This window comes from Cherax quadricarinatus, chromosome 68 (assembly GCF_038502225.1).
Source record: "Cherax quadricarinatus isolate ZL_2023a chromosome 68, ASM3850222v1, whole genome shotgun sequence".
Lineage (NCBI taxonomy): Eukaryota > Metazoa > Arthropoda > Malacostraca > Decapoda > Parastacidae > Cherax > Cherax quadricarinatus.
In genome coordinates this window covers 13,245,519-13,260,518 of record NC_091359.1, presented here as the reverse complement: position 1 = coordinate 13,260,518, position 15,000 = coordinate 13,245,519, and the positions used below count along the sequence as shown (strand labels likewise).

General features: G+C 43.4%; 1 protein-coding gene across 1 annotated transcript in view; it reads left to right on the top strand.

The window, feature by feature from the left end:
* LOC138854746 (QRFP-like peptide receptor) overlaps positions 1-15,000 on the top strand; it is a 133,443-nt gene that overhangs the window by 67,154 nt on the left and 51,289 nt on the right. The window contains exons 4-5 of the mRNA XM_070099525.1: positions 13-221; positions 3,751-3,835. Of these exons, the coding sequence (XP_069955626.1) occupies positions 13-221; positions 3,751-3,835 (294 nt within the window). The remainder of the gene's footprint in view (positions 1-12; positions 222-3,750; positions 3,836-15,000) is intronic.

The window sequence follows — 15,000 nt, the reverse complement described above, 5'->3', positions numbered from 1 at the left end:
AAACGCACACAGGTACACATGGAGGTGGGTGTGCGGGTGAGGGCGTACTGGTGCGTGAGAGACTTCGACTCACCGCTGTTATGGAGGAGCTACGAGACTTATATGTTGGTGCTGGTGCTGCTGGTGCCAGCTGGCGTCATGGCCGCTGCCTACGCTGCCATCTGTCTGGCTATTATCACCATGGTCAGGCACAGACGCTCCATAACCGGCAAGGGCCAGATGTAAGTCACTCAAAACTCTACTGTTTTCTTCTGGCAATATATTTTTTTGTCTTCTCCCCACAAGCTCAAGTGATTGCACTAACTCCTGTAAAGCTATAATAATAATAACGCGGGGGCGTTGACCCCCGGAACTCTCTCCAGGTAAACTCCAGGTACAACTGGCCTCTATATTAAAGACGCCTAACGTTAGTCTAGACTAATTTTAATACTGTCTCAGCTCATCACTAATATTTTAAGGTGACTTAACTACTTAAGCTTGTTTAATATTGATTTGTATATTATGTATGCGTTTTTAATTTCGAAAATATCAAATTCTAAAATATCCACACTTACATATCCACACTTACATATCCACACTTACGTATCCACACACGAGGAGTTTGGGAACCAAATAATTTGCATAGAAGCAAGTTGTTTGTAAGATGAAGCACCAGGAAGACAACTTGTTTGTGAGTTGAAATACCAGGAAGACAACTTGTTTGTGAGTTGAAATACCAGGAAGACAACTTGTTTGTGAGTTGAAATACCAGGAAGACAACTTGTTTGTGAGTTGAAATACCAGGAAGACAACTTGTTTGTGAGTTGAAATACCAGGAAGACAACTTGTTTGTGAGTTGAAATACCAGGAAGACAACTTGTTTGTGAGTTGAAATACCAGGAAGACAACTTGTTTGTGAGTTGAAATGCCAGGAAGACAACTTGTTTTTGAGTTGAAACACCGGGAAGACAACTTGTTTGTGAGTTGAAATACCAGGAAGACAACTTGTTTGTGAGTTGAAATGCCAGGAAGACAACTTGTTTGTGAGTTGAAATGCCAGGAAGACAACTTGATTTTGAGTTGAAGGGAAGACAACTTGTTTGTGAGTTGAAATGGAAGACAACTTGTTTGTGAGTTGAAATACCAGAAGACAACTTGTTTGTGAGTTGAAATACCAGGAAGACAACTTGTTTGTGAGTTGAAATACCAGGAAGACAACTTGTTTGTGAGTTGAAATACCAGGAAGACAACTTGTTTGTGAGTTGAAATACCAGGAAGACAACTTGTTTGTGAGTTGAAATACCAGGAAGACAACTTGTTTGTGAGTTGAAATGCCAGGAAGACAACTTGTTTTTGAGTTGAAACACCGGGAAGACAACTTGTTTGTGAGTTGAAATACCAGGAAGACAACTTGTTTGTGAGTTGAAATGCCAGGAAGACAACTTGTTTGTGAGTTGAAATGCCAGGAAGACAACTTGTTTTTGAGTTGAAACACCGGGAAGACAACTTGTTTGTGAGTTGAAATACCAGGAAGACAACTTGTTTGTGAGTTGAAATACCAGGAAGACAACTTGTTTGTGAGTTGAAATACCAGGAAGACAACTTGTTTGTGAGTTGAAATATCAGGAAGACAACTTGTTTGTGAGTTGAAATACCAGGAAGACAACTTGTTTGTGAGTTGAAATACCAGGAAGACAACTTGTTTGTGAGTTGAAATACCAGGAAGACAACTTGTTTGTGAGTTGAAATACCAGGAAGACAACTTGTTTGTGAGTTGAAATACCAGGAAGACAACTTGTTTGTGAGTTGAAATGCCAGGAAGACAACTTGTTTGTGAGTTGAAATGCCAGGAAGACAACTTGTTTGTGAGTTGAAACACCGGGAAGACAACTTGTTTGTGAGTTGAAATACCAGGAAGACAACTTGTTTGTGAGTTGAAATACCAGGAAGACAACTTGTTTGTGAGTTGAAAGACCTGAACGTAGCAGCGCAGCCAGAATTTCAGTCTAACGGGGCTTAAACCAGGATTTCAGTAGTAAGTGGGATGGGGGCTTAAACCAGGATTTCAGTAGTAAGTGGGATGGGGGCTTAAACCAGGATTTCAGTAGTAAGTGGGATGGGGGCTTAAACCAGGATTTCAGTAGTAAGTGGGATGAGGGCTTAAACCAGGATTTCAGTAGTAAGTGGGATGGGGGCTTAAACCAGGATTTCAGTAGTAAGTGGGATGGGGGCTTAAACCAGGATTTCAGTAGTAAGTGGGATGGGGGCTTAAACCAGGATTTCGGTAGTAAGTGGGATGGGGGCTTAAACCAGGATTTCAAACTGGGAGGGGCTTAAACCAGGATTTCAGTAGTAAGTGGGATGGGGGCTTAAACCAGGATTTCAGTAGTAAGTGGGATGGGGGCTTAAACCAGGATTTCAGTAGTAAGTGGGATGGGGGCTTAAACCAGGATTTCAGTAGTACGCGGGATGGGGGCTTAAACCAGGATTTCAGTAGTAAGTGGGATGGGGGCTTAAACCAGGATTTCAAACTGGGAGGGGCTTACACATGAAAAGATGCTGAAAGAAGTCAAAGATATTAAAAAAAAAAATGATTTTCATTACGAACGAGAAATTTGTTAAACTATGTAAATATGACAAGTTGGTAGGTAAGATGTGTGTGCAACAGTTAGGTATCATTAGTGCCAAATATTTCAGCTACCCAGTAGAATTTTTCAGTAGGTAACAGAGGCAACAGACGATGTAATCAGTCCATCCCTTTCAAAGATGGTTGTTTTGAGATGGTCAGTCCCTCAACCTGTATAAGAGTTCTGATTCGTAATCTGGAACAATGTGAAGGTAAGAGTTGCTTAAGAGCTACCTAAGAGCTGCCTAGCAGCTACCTAAGAGCTGCTTAGGAGCTACCAAAGAGCTGACTAAGAGTTACCTGAGAGCTGCCTAGGAGCTACCAAGCTGCCTAGGAACTACCAAAGAGCTGCCTAGGGGCTACCAAAGACCTGCCCAGGAGCTACCAAAGACCTGCCCAGGAGCTACCAAAGACCTGCCCAGGAGCTACCAAAGACCTGCCCAGGAGCTACCAAAGACCTGCCCAGGAGCTACCAAAGACCTGCCCAGGAGCTACCAAAGACCTGCCTAGGAGCTACCAAAGACCTGCCCAGGAGCTACCAAAGACCTGCCTAGGAGCTACCAAAGACCTGCCTAGGAGCTACCAAAGACCTGCCCAGTAGCTACCAAAGACCTGCCCAGGAGCTACCAAAGACCTGCCCAGGAGCTACCAAAGACCTGCCCAGGAGCTACCAAAGACCTGCCCAGGAGCTACCAAAGACCTGCCCAGGAGCTACCAAAGACCTGCCTAGGAGCTACCAAAGACCTGCCCAGGAGCTACCAAAGACCTGCCCAGGAGCTACCAAAGACCTGCCCAGGAGCTACCAAAGACCTGCCCAGGAGCTACCAAAGACCTGCCCAGGAGCTACCAAAGACCTGCCTAGGAGCTACCAAAGACCTGCCCAGGAGCTACCAAAGACCTGCCTAGGAGCTACCTCAGTGGGATGGCCAGGAAAGAAAAAAATATAAAAAACGGGTTCTAGAATATATCACATTTTCTTTTTTGTTGCTAGAAGTCATTTTATCCACGTCACAGTTTGTAAACACACAAATAATCCGCACATAGGAGAAAGAGAGAGAGAGACAGGAGCTCGCGATGACCTTTCGGTACGACTTGGACCATTTACAAAGTCAGTGTGTAAGTTTTTTTGTGTCTCCCTGCAACAGGATGACGGCAGAGCAAGGCAGTGTCAACGGGCAAGGAGGTCCTCCCCAGGTACCACCACACTCTGAGGACAAGACTGTCAGACAGGTACGTCTCACGAAGTCCTTCACTTAGCTTAAAGTACGGCTTAGCCGATAATTGGTTAAAAACTTATGCATACGGGATAAACAGACTCTTCTTAGTACTATGTTTCACCTACGTAAGACTTCGTAAAGCCTTATTTAGGGAAAACATCGCTTTATTACTACGACGTTTCACCTATATAAGATTTTATGATTAGCTTAGTAAAGCATGATGTAAGGAAAACGTCCGTCTAATAACAGGTCTTTTACTTAATGTGTCTTTTTTTCAAGAAATCTTTCATTTGCTCTCAGTCTAATATCCGTGAAAAATAATCACCTGATTTCCGTCTTAAAAAATAATTATTATATCACGATCGCCTTTGAGGAGGCGTCGTGGGTCAGGAAGCCAGTTTGTAAAGTCAACGGGTTCAATCAGACATTTTTATTATCTCCTCCAGTTTTCCATAACGGAGTAGTTGGAATTTGTCCTCATTGAACATCATATTGTTTACCGTTGCCCACTGGAAAACTTTGTTTATATCTTCTTGGAGGTTAACCGCGTCCTCAGCAGATGACAGCCTCATGCAGATCCTAGTATCATCCGAAAAGGATGATACGGTGCTGTGGTGTATTTCCCTTTGGATCTATTAATTACACCTTGATCACCATTAAGACTTAACTTCTATCGGCACCTTAAGAGTGAATATAACCCTTACGAAGTACTCTAATTCCTAAAGTATACCGGAGTCATCTGGGTGATAGGGGATGACATCCTGGGGGAGGGGAAAGAATACCTACGACAGTGCTGGGCTTTGAAACGAGCTGATGTAGGATATCACCTTTCAACCTGTAAATTAGCCTAGGAAGGATAACAGCTTTTAGTTAGCACATGTAAAGATGTTAAAAGAAATTGTGAAGACGTGAAATGAAAGATCGAAAAAAAAAACGTTAGCCAATGTAAACACACATGTGTCATGGCGGTCATCGTGGACGCTACTTACCAACACATTAATGAGATAGCGAAGCTAGTAATAATAATAATAATAATAATAATAATAATAATAATAATAGTAATAATAATAATAATAATAATAATAATAATAATAATAATAATAATAATAGTAATAATAATAATAATAATAACAATAATAATAATATAACAATAATAATAATAATAATAATAATAACAATAACAACAACAACAACAACAACAACAACAATAACAACAACAACAATTACAACAACAACAATAATAATAATAATAATAATAATAACAATAATAATTATAACAATAATAATAATAATTATAATAACAACAACAATAATAATTATAACAACAATAATAATAATAATAATAATAATAATAATAATAATAATAATAATAATAATAATAATAATAATAATAATAATAATAATAATAAAAACAATAATCATAATAAAACAATAATAATAATAAAAACAATAATCATAATAATAAAATAATAATAATAATAATAATAAAACAATAATAATAATAATAATAATAATAATAATAATAATAATAAAGCAATAATAATAATAACAATAATAATAATAATAAAAATAATAATAATAATAATAAAACAATAATAATAGTGAAAATAATAGTTGAAAAAATAATAATAGGGAATATAATAGTAGGGGGAAATAATAGTGGAAAATAAAAGTAGGGGAAAATAATAGTAGGGGGGAAATAATAGTGGAAAATAAAAGTAGGGGAAAATAATAGTAGAGGGAAAATAATAGGGGAAAATAATAAAGAAAATAATAAAAGAGGAAGGTTAGCATAGGCCACCACTGTGACCACAAATGCAAGTTTTTACAGACGACTCTCCAGCTAGCGTGGCCGTGACGAACTCTAGCTCAAGTCCCCTCAAAGCCGTCAACATGACTCAACATGGTTTGCTTGCAATCGTGTCATTACGATTTCGTGAGTCAGTTAAATATAGATAAATAGCCACACAACTGCTGTCAGCTCATGCTGACAGCAGTTGTATGCATTAAACCACAATGCACTATGGCATATTATGCTACACTGCAATACATCACAATACAATACACCATACCACACTAATTGTGTTACACTACTGTACATTACACAATAATACACTAATTGCATTGTACCATAATACACTACACTCCATAACTTCACTATAAATACACTGCATAGCACCACTATGCACTACACTGCATAATACCACTATACAATGCTCTGCACAGCATAACACTACTACACACTACATTACGCAGCATAACACCACTATTCACTACAATACACTATAATGCATAACACCACAATACACTACATTACACTGCATTACACTATACACTACACTGCATCACAATTCACTACACTACACGACACCTCTATGCACTACACTACACAGTAAAACACCAATGTACACTATACTTCCTTACACCACAATACACTATGCTACACTACAGTGCATTACACCATAATATACTACACTGCATTACACCACTATAGCTACACTACACTGCATTACACCACTATAGCTACACTACACTGCATTACACCACTATAGCTACACTACACTGCATTACACCACTATAGCTACACTACACTGCATTACACAACTATAGCTACACTACACTGCATTACACCACTATAGCTACACTACACTGCATTACACCACTATAGCTACACTACACTGCATTACACCACTATAGCTACACTACACTGCATTACACCACTATAGCTACACTACACTGCATTACACCACTATAGCTACACTACACTGCATTACACCACTATAGCTACACTACACTGCATTACATCACTATAGCTACACTACACTACATAACACCACTATAGCTACACTACACTGCATTACACCACTATAGCTACACTACACTGCATTACACCACTATAACTACACTACACTACATAACACCACTATAGCTACACTACACTACATAACACCACTATAGCTACACTACACTGCATTACATCACAATACACTACACCATACCACACTAATTGTATTACATTACTATACCTTACACAAAAACACGCTAATTGCATTATACCACAACACCTTACAATGCCTAGCACCACAATAAACACACTGCATAATAAAACTATACACTGCCCTACACTACAGTACACTACACTACACAACACAACACTACACTACACAACACTATACTACACTACACTACACTACACAACACAACACTACACTACACAACACTATACTACACTACACTACACTACACAACACTACACAACACTACACTACACTGCACTACACTACACTACACTACACAACACAACACTACACTACACTACACTACACTACACTACACAACACTTCACTACACTACACAACACTACACTACATAACACTATGCAACACTACACTACACTACACTACACTACACTACACTACACAACACTACACTACACTACACTACACTACACAACACAACACTACACTACACAACACAACACTACACTACACAACACTACACTACACTACACTACACTACACAACACTACACAACACTACACTACACTACACTACACAACACTACACTACACAACACAACACTACACTACACTACACTACACAACACTACACTACACTACACTACACTACACTACACTACACTACACTACACTACACAACACTACACTACACTACACTACACAACACTACACTACACTACACTACACTACACTACACTACACTACACTACACTACACTACACTACACTACACAACACTACACTACACTACACTACACTACACAACACTACACAACACTACACTACACTACACTACACTACACTACACTACACTACACTACACTACACTACACTACACAACACTACACTACACTACACTACACTACACTACACTACACTACACTACACTACACTACACTACACTACACTACACTACACTACACAACACTACACTACACTACACTACACTACACTACACAACACTACACTACACTACACTACACTACACTACACAACACTACACAACACTACACTACACTACACTACACTACACTACACTACACTACACTACACTACACTACACTACACTACACAACACTACACTACACAACACTACACTACACAACACTACACTACACTACACTACACTACACAACACTACACTACACAACACTACACTACACAACACTACACTACACTACACTACACAACACTACACTACACTACACTACACTACACTACACTACACTACACTACACTACACAACACTACACTACACAACACTACACAACACTACACTACACTACACTACACTACACTACACTACACTACACTACACTACACTACACTACACTACACAACACTACACTACACTACACTACACTACACTACACTACACTACACTACACAACACTACACTACACTACACAACACTACACTACACTACACAACACTACACTACACTACACTACACTACACTACACTACACTACACTACACTACACAACACTACACTACACTACACAACACTACACTACACAACACTACACTACACTACACTACACTACACTACACTACACTACACTACACTACACTACACTACACTACACTACACTACACTACACTACACAACACTACACTACACTACACAACACTACACTACACTACACTACACTACACTACACTACACTACACTACACTACACTACACAACACTACACTACACTACACTACACTACACTACACTACACTACACAACACTACACTACACTACACTACACTACACTACACTACACTACACTACACTACACAACACTACACTGCACTACACAACACTACACTACACTACACAACACTACGCTACACTACACTACACTACACTACACTACACTGCACTACACAACACTACACTACACTACACAACACTACACTACACTACACAACACTACACTACACTACACTACACTACACTACACTACACTACACTACACTACACAACACTACACTACACTACACAACACTACACTACACTACACAACACTACACTACACTACACTACACTACACAACACTACACTACACTACACAACACTACACTACACTACACTACACTACACTACACTACACTACACAACACTACACAACACTACACTACACTACACAACACTACACTACACTACACTACACTACACAACACTACACTACACTACACAACACTACACTACACTACACTACACTACACTACACTACACTACACTACACTACACTACACTACACTACACTACACTACACAACACTACACTACACTACACAACACTACACAACACTACACAACACTACACTACACTACACAACACTACACTACACTACACAACACTACACAACACTACACTACACAACACTACACTACACTACACAACACTACACTACACTACACTACACTACACAACACTACACTACACTACACTACACTACACTACACTACACTACACAACACTACACAACACTACACTGCACTACACAACACTACACTGCACTACACAACACTACGCTACACTACACTACACTACACAACACTACACTACACTACACTACACAGCATAACAGCACTATCTACAACGTTACACTGCATTACACTATACTACATAAGACCACTGTACACTACATTACACTTCATAAAGCCACATTACACTGTATAACAACACTTCACTTACACTTCACTTCACTATTCACAACACTTCATTACACCACAATACACTGTAAAACACCACCACGGCGGGGTCCTGAAGACCCTACCCCAACCTTCTTATAAACTGGCGTTGAGGTAGGTGGTGGGGTCCGCTCGGCGGGGACCTGAAGACCTTGCCCCAACCTTCTTATAAACTGGCGTTGAAGTAGGTGGTGGGGTCCGCTCGGCGGGGTCCTGAAGGCCCTGCCCCACCTTCTTATACCCTGGCGTTAAGGTAGGTGGTGGGGTCTGCTCGGCGGGGTCCTGAAGGTCCTGCCCCAACCTTCTTACAAACTCGCGTTGAGGAAGGTGTTCGGGTCCTTCCCTGCGGCGACCCGAAGACCTCTGCCCCAACCTTCTTATAAACAAGCGTTGAGATAGGTAGTGGGGTCCGCTTGGCGGGGCCCTGAAGACCCTGCCCCAACCTTCTTTCTTTAAAACTTGTGTTGAGGTATGTGGTGGGGTCCGCTCGGCGGGGTCCTGAAGACCCTGCCCCAACCTTCTTTCTTTAAAACTTTTGTTGAGGTATGTGGTGGGGTCCGCTCGGCGGGGTCCTGAAGACCCTGCCCCAACCTTCTTATACACTGGCGTTGAGTTAGGTGGTGGGGTCCACTCGGCGGAGTCCTGAAGGCCCTGCCCCAACCTTCTTACAAACTGGTTTTGAGGTAGGTGGTCGGGTCCTGTCGGCGATGACCTGAAGAAACTGCCCCAGCCCTCTTAATAGAACTGGCGTTTAGGTAGGTGGAGGCGTCTGCTCGGCTGTGACCTGAAGACCCTGCCCCAACCTTCTTTCTTTAAAACTTTTGTTGAGGTAGGTGGTGGGGTCCGCACGGCGGGGTCCTGAAGACCCCGTCCCAACCTTCTTATACACTGGGGTTGAGGTAGGTTGTGGGGTCTGCTCGGCGGGGTCCTGAAGACCCTGCCCCAACCTTCTTATACACTGGTGTTGAGGTAGGAGGTGGGGTCCGCACTGCGGGGTCCTGAAGGCCCTGCCCCAACCTTCTTATAAACTGGCGTTGAGGTAGGTGGTGGGGTCCGCTCGGCGGGGTCCTGAAAGCCCTGCCCCAACCTTCTTATACACTGGCGTTGAGGTAGGTGGTGGGGTCCGCTTGGCGGGGTCCTGAAGGCCCTACCCCAACCTTCTTATACACTTTCGTTGAGGTACGTGGTGGGGTCCGCTCGGCGGGGATACACTGGCGTTGAGGTAGGTGGTTGGGTTCGCTCGGCAGGGTTCTGAAGGTCGTGCCCCAAACTTTTTATAAACTGGCGTTGAGGTAAGTGGTGGGGTCCGCTAGGCAGGGCCCTGAAGACCCTGCCCCAACGTTCTTTCTTTAAAACTTTCGTTGAGGGTGGTGGTGAGGTCTGCTCGGCGGGGCCCTGAAGACCCTGCCCCAACATTCTTTCTTTAAAACTTTCGTTGAGGTAGGTGGTGGGGTCTGCTCGGCGGGGTCCTGAAGACCCTGCCTCAACATTCTTTCTTTAAAACTTTCGTTGAGGTAGGTGGTGGGGTCTGCTCGGCGGGGTCCTGAAGACCCTGCCCCAACATTCTTTCTTTAAAACTTTCGTTGAGGTAGGTGGTGGGGTCTGCTCGGCGGGGTCCTGAAGACCCTGCCCCAACATTCTTTCTTTAAAACTTTCGTTGAGGTACGTGGTGGGGTCCACTCGGCGGGGTGCTGAAGACCCTGCCCCAACCCTCGTAAAACCTGGCGTTGATGGAGGTGTTGTTCTCGATATTTTCATTTAGAGTGAACTTCATAAACAGTGTCGGAGCCGAATCATAAAATTTAATCAAAACCTTAATTTACGACGCAATTCAGAGTATCAAAAAGCTATTCCAATTATAAGATAATTCGAAAAACGCATCAAAAATACTAATTCCGGGCTATTTTTCTTATTTCGATTTGGGCGGGAAAAAATTATTTTCTAAATTGAGTCATTTTTTTTTTTTTAGGTTGGGGTTTCATGAACAGATTTCATAGAAAACAGAAAAAGTGTATTTCGAATACAATTAGAAAAAAAAGAGTTGATTAATAGCTGTCAAAAAAAGTATGTTAGATGCCGCATTCTTCAAAAATATCTTTTGTAAAATCTTGGTGTTCCTTGACGTGTACTGAGAGGTGTTTGCGGGGGGTTGAGACTCAGCTCCTGGCCCGCTTCTAAATCTCAATTTTTGAACTGTATATATATTGATTCCTTGCTTCCTTGGAATTATTATGGCTACGTGGGTGTGTGTGGCACCAGTCACTGTATGAACCACTCCACTCTGTGGCACCAGTCACTGTATGAACCACTACACTCTGTGGCACCAGTCACTGTATGAACCACTCCACTCTGTGGCACCATCACTGTATGAACCACTCCACTCTGTGGCACCAGTCACTGTATGAACCACTCCACTCTGTGGCACCAGTCACTATATGAACCACTCCACTCTGTGGCACCAGACACTGTATGAACCACTCCACTCTGTGGCACCAGTCACTGTATGAACCACTCCACTCTGTGGCACCATCACTGTATGAACCACTCCACTATGTGGCACCATCACTGTATGAACCACTCCACTCTGTGGCACCAGTCACTATATGAACCACTCCACTCTGTGGCACCAGTCACTATATGAACCACTCCACTATGTGGCACCATCACTGTATGAACCACTCCACTATGTGGCACCATCACTGTATGAACCACTCCACTCTGTGGCACCAGTCACTATATGAACCACTCCACTCTGTGGCACCATCACTGTATGAACCACTCCACTATGTGGCACCATCACTGTATGAACCACTCCACTCTGTGGCACCAGTCACTATATGAACCACTCCACTCTGTGGCACCATCACTGTATGAACCACTCCACTATGTGGCACCATCACTGTATGAACCACTCCACTCTGTGGCACCAGTCACTATATGAACCACTCCACTCTGTGGCACCAGTCACTATATGAACCACTCCACTATGTGGCACCATCACTGTATGAACCACTCCACTCTGTGGCACCAGTCACTATATGAACCACTCCACTCTGTGGCACCATCACTGTATGAACCACTCCACTATGTGGCACCATCACTGTATGAACCACTCCACTCTGTGGCACCAGTCACTATATGAACCACTCCACTCTGTGGCACCAGTCACTATATGAACCACTCCACTATGTGGCACCATCACTGTATGAACCACTCCACTATGTGGCACCATCACTGTATGAACCACTCCACTCTGTGGCACCAGTCACTATATGAACCACTCCACTCTGTGGCACCATCACTGTATGAACCACTCCACTATGTGGCACCATCACTGTATGAACCACTCCACTCTGTGGCACCAGTCACTATATGAACCACTCCACTCTGTGGCACCATCACTGTATGAACCACTCCACTATGTGGCACCATCACTGCATGAACCACTCCACTCTGTGGCACCAGTCACTGTATGAACCACTCCACTCTGTGGCACCATCACTGTATGAACCACTCCACTCTGTGGCACCATCACTGTATGAACCACTCCACTCTGTGGCACCATCACTGTATGAACCACTCCACTATGTGGCACCATCACTGTATGAACCACTCCACTCTGTGGCACCAGTCACTATATGAACCACTCCACTCTGTGGCACCAGTCACTATATGAACCACTCCACTATGTGGCACCATCACTGTATGAACCACTCCACTCTGTGGCACCAGTCACTATATGAACCACTCCACTCTGTGGCACCATCACTGTATGAACCACTCCACTATGTGGCACCATCACTGTATGAACCACTCCACTCTGTGGCACCAGTCACTATATGAACCACTCCACTCTGTGGCACCATCACTGTATGAACCACTCCACTATGTGGCACCATCACTGCATGAACCACTCCACTCTGTGGCACCAGTCACTGTATGAACCACTCCACTCTGTGGCACCATCACTGTATGAACCACTCCACTCTGTGGCACCATCACTGTATGAACCACTCCACTCTGTGGCACCATCACTGTATGAACCACTCCACTCTGTGGCACCATCACTGTATGAACCACTCCACTCTGTGGCACCATCACTGTATGAACCACTCCACTCTGTGGCACCATCACTGTATGAACCACTCCACTATGTGGCACCAGTCACTGTATGAACCACTCCACTCTGTGGCACCATCACTGTATGAACCACTCCACTATGTGGCACCAGTCACTGTATGAACCACTCCACTCTGTGGCACCATCACTGTATGAACCACTCCACTATGTGGCACCATCACTGTATGAACCACTCCACTCTGTGGCACCATCACTGTATGAACCACTCCACTATGTGGCACCATCACTGCATGAACCACTCCACTCTGTGGCACCATCACTGTATGAACCACTCCACTATGTGGCACCAGTCACTGTATGAACCACTCCACTCTGTGGCACCATCACTGTATGAACCACTCCACTATGTGGCACCATCACTGTATGAACCACTCCACTCTGTGGCACCATCACTGTATGAACCACTCCACTATGTGGCACCATCACTGTATGAACCACTCCACTATGTGGCACCATCACTGTATGAACCACTCCACTATGTGGAACCTTTACTGTATCAACCACCCCACTATGTGGCACCATCACTGTATGAACCACTCCACTATGTGGCACCATCACTGTATGAACCACTCCACTATGTGGCACCATCACTGTATGAACCACTCCACTATGTGGCACCATCACTGCATGAACCACTCCACTATGTGGCACCATCACTGTATGAACCACTCCACTATGTGGCACCATCACTGTATGAACCACTCCACTATGTGGCACCATCACTGTATGAACCACTCCACTATGTGGCACCATCACTGTATGAACCACTCCACTATGTGGCACCATCACTGTATGAACCACTCCACTATGTGGCACCATCACTGTATGAACCACTCCACTCTGTGGCACCATCACTGTATGAACCACTCCACTATGTGGCACCATCACTGTATGAACCACTCCACTCTGTGGCACCAGTCACTGTATGAACCACTCCACTCTGTGGCACCATCACTGTATGAACCACTCCACTATGTGGCACCAGTAACTGTATGAACCACTCCACTCTGTGGCACCAGTCACTGTATGAACCACTCCACTCTGTGGCACCATCACTGTATGAACCACTCCACTATGTGGCACCAGTAACTGTATGAACCACTCCACTCTGTGGCACCATCACTGTTTGAACCACTCCACTCTGTGGCACCATCACTGTTTGAACCACTCCACTCTGTGGCACCAGTCACTGTATGAACCACTCCACTCTGTGGCACCATCACTGTATGAACCACCCCACTATGTGGCACCATCACTGTATGAACCACTCCACTCTGTGGCACCATCTCTGTATGAACCACTCCACTATGTGGCACCATCACTGTATGAACCAC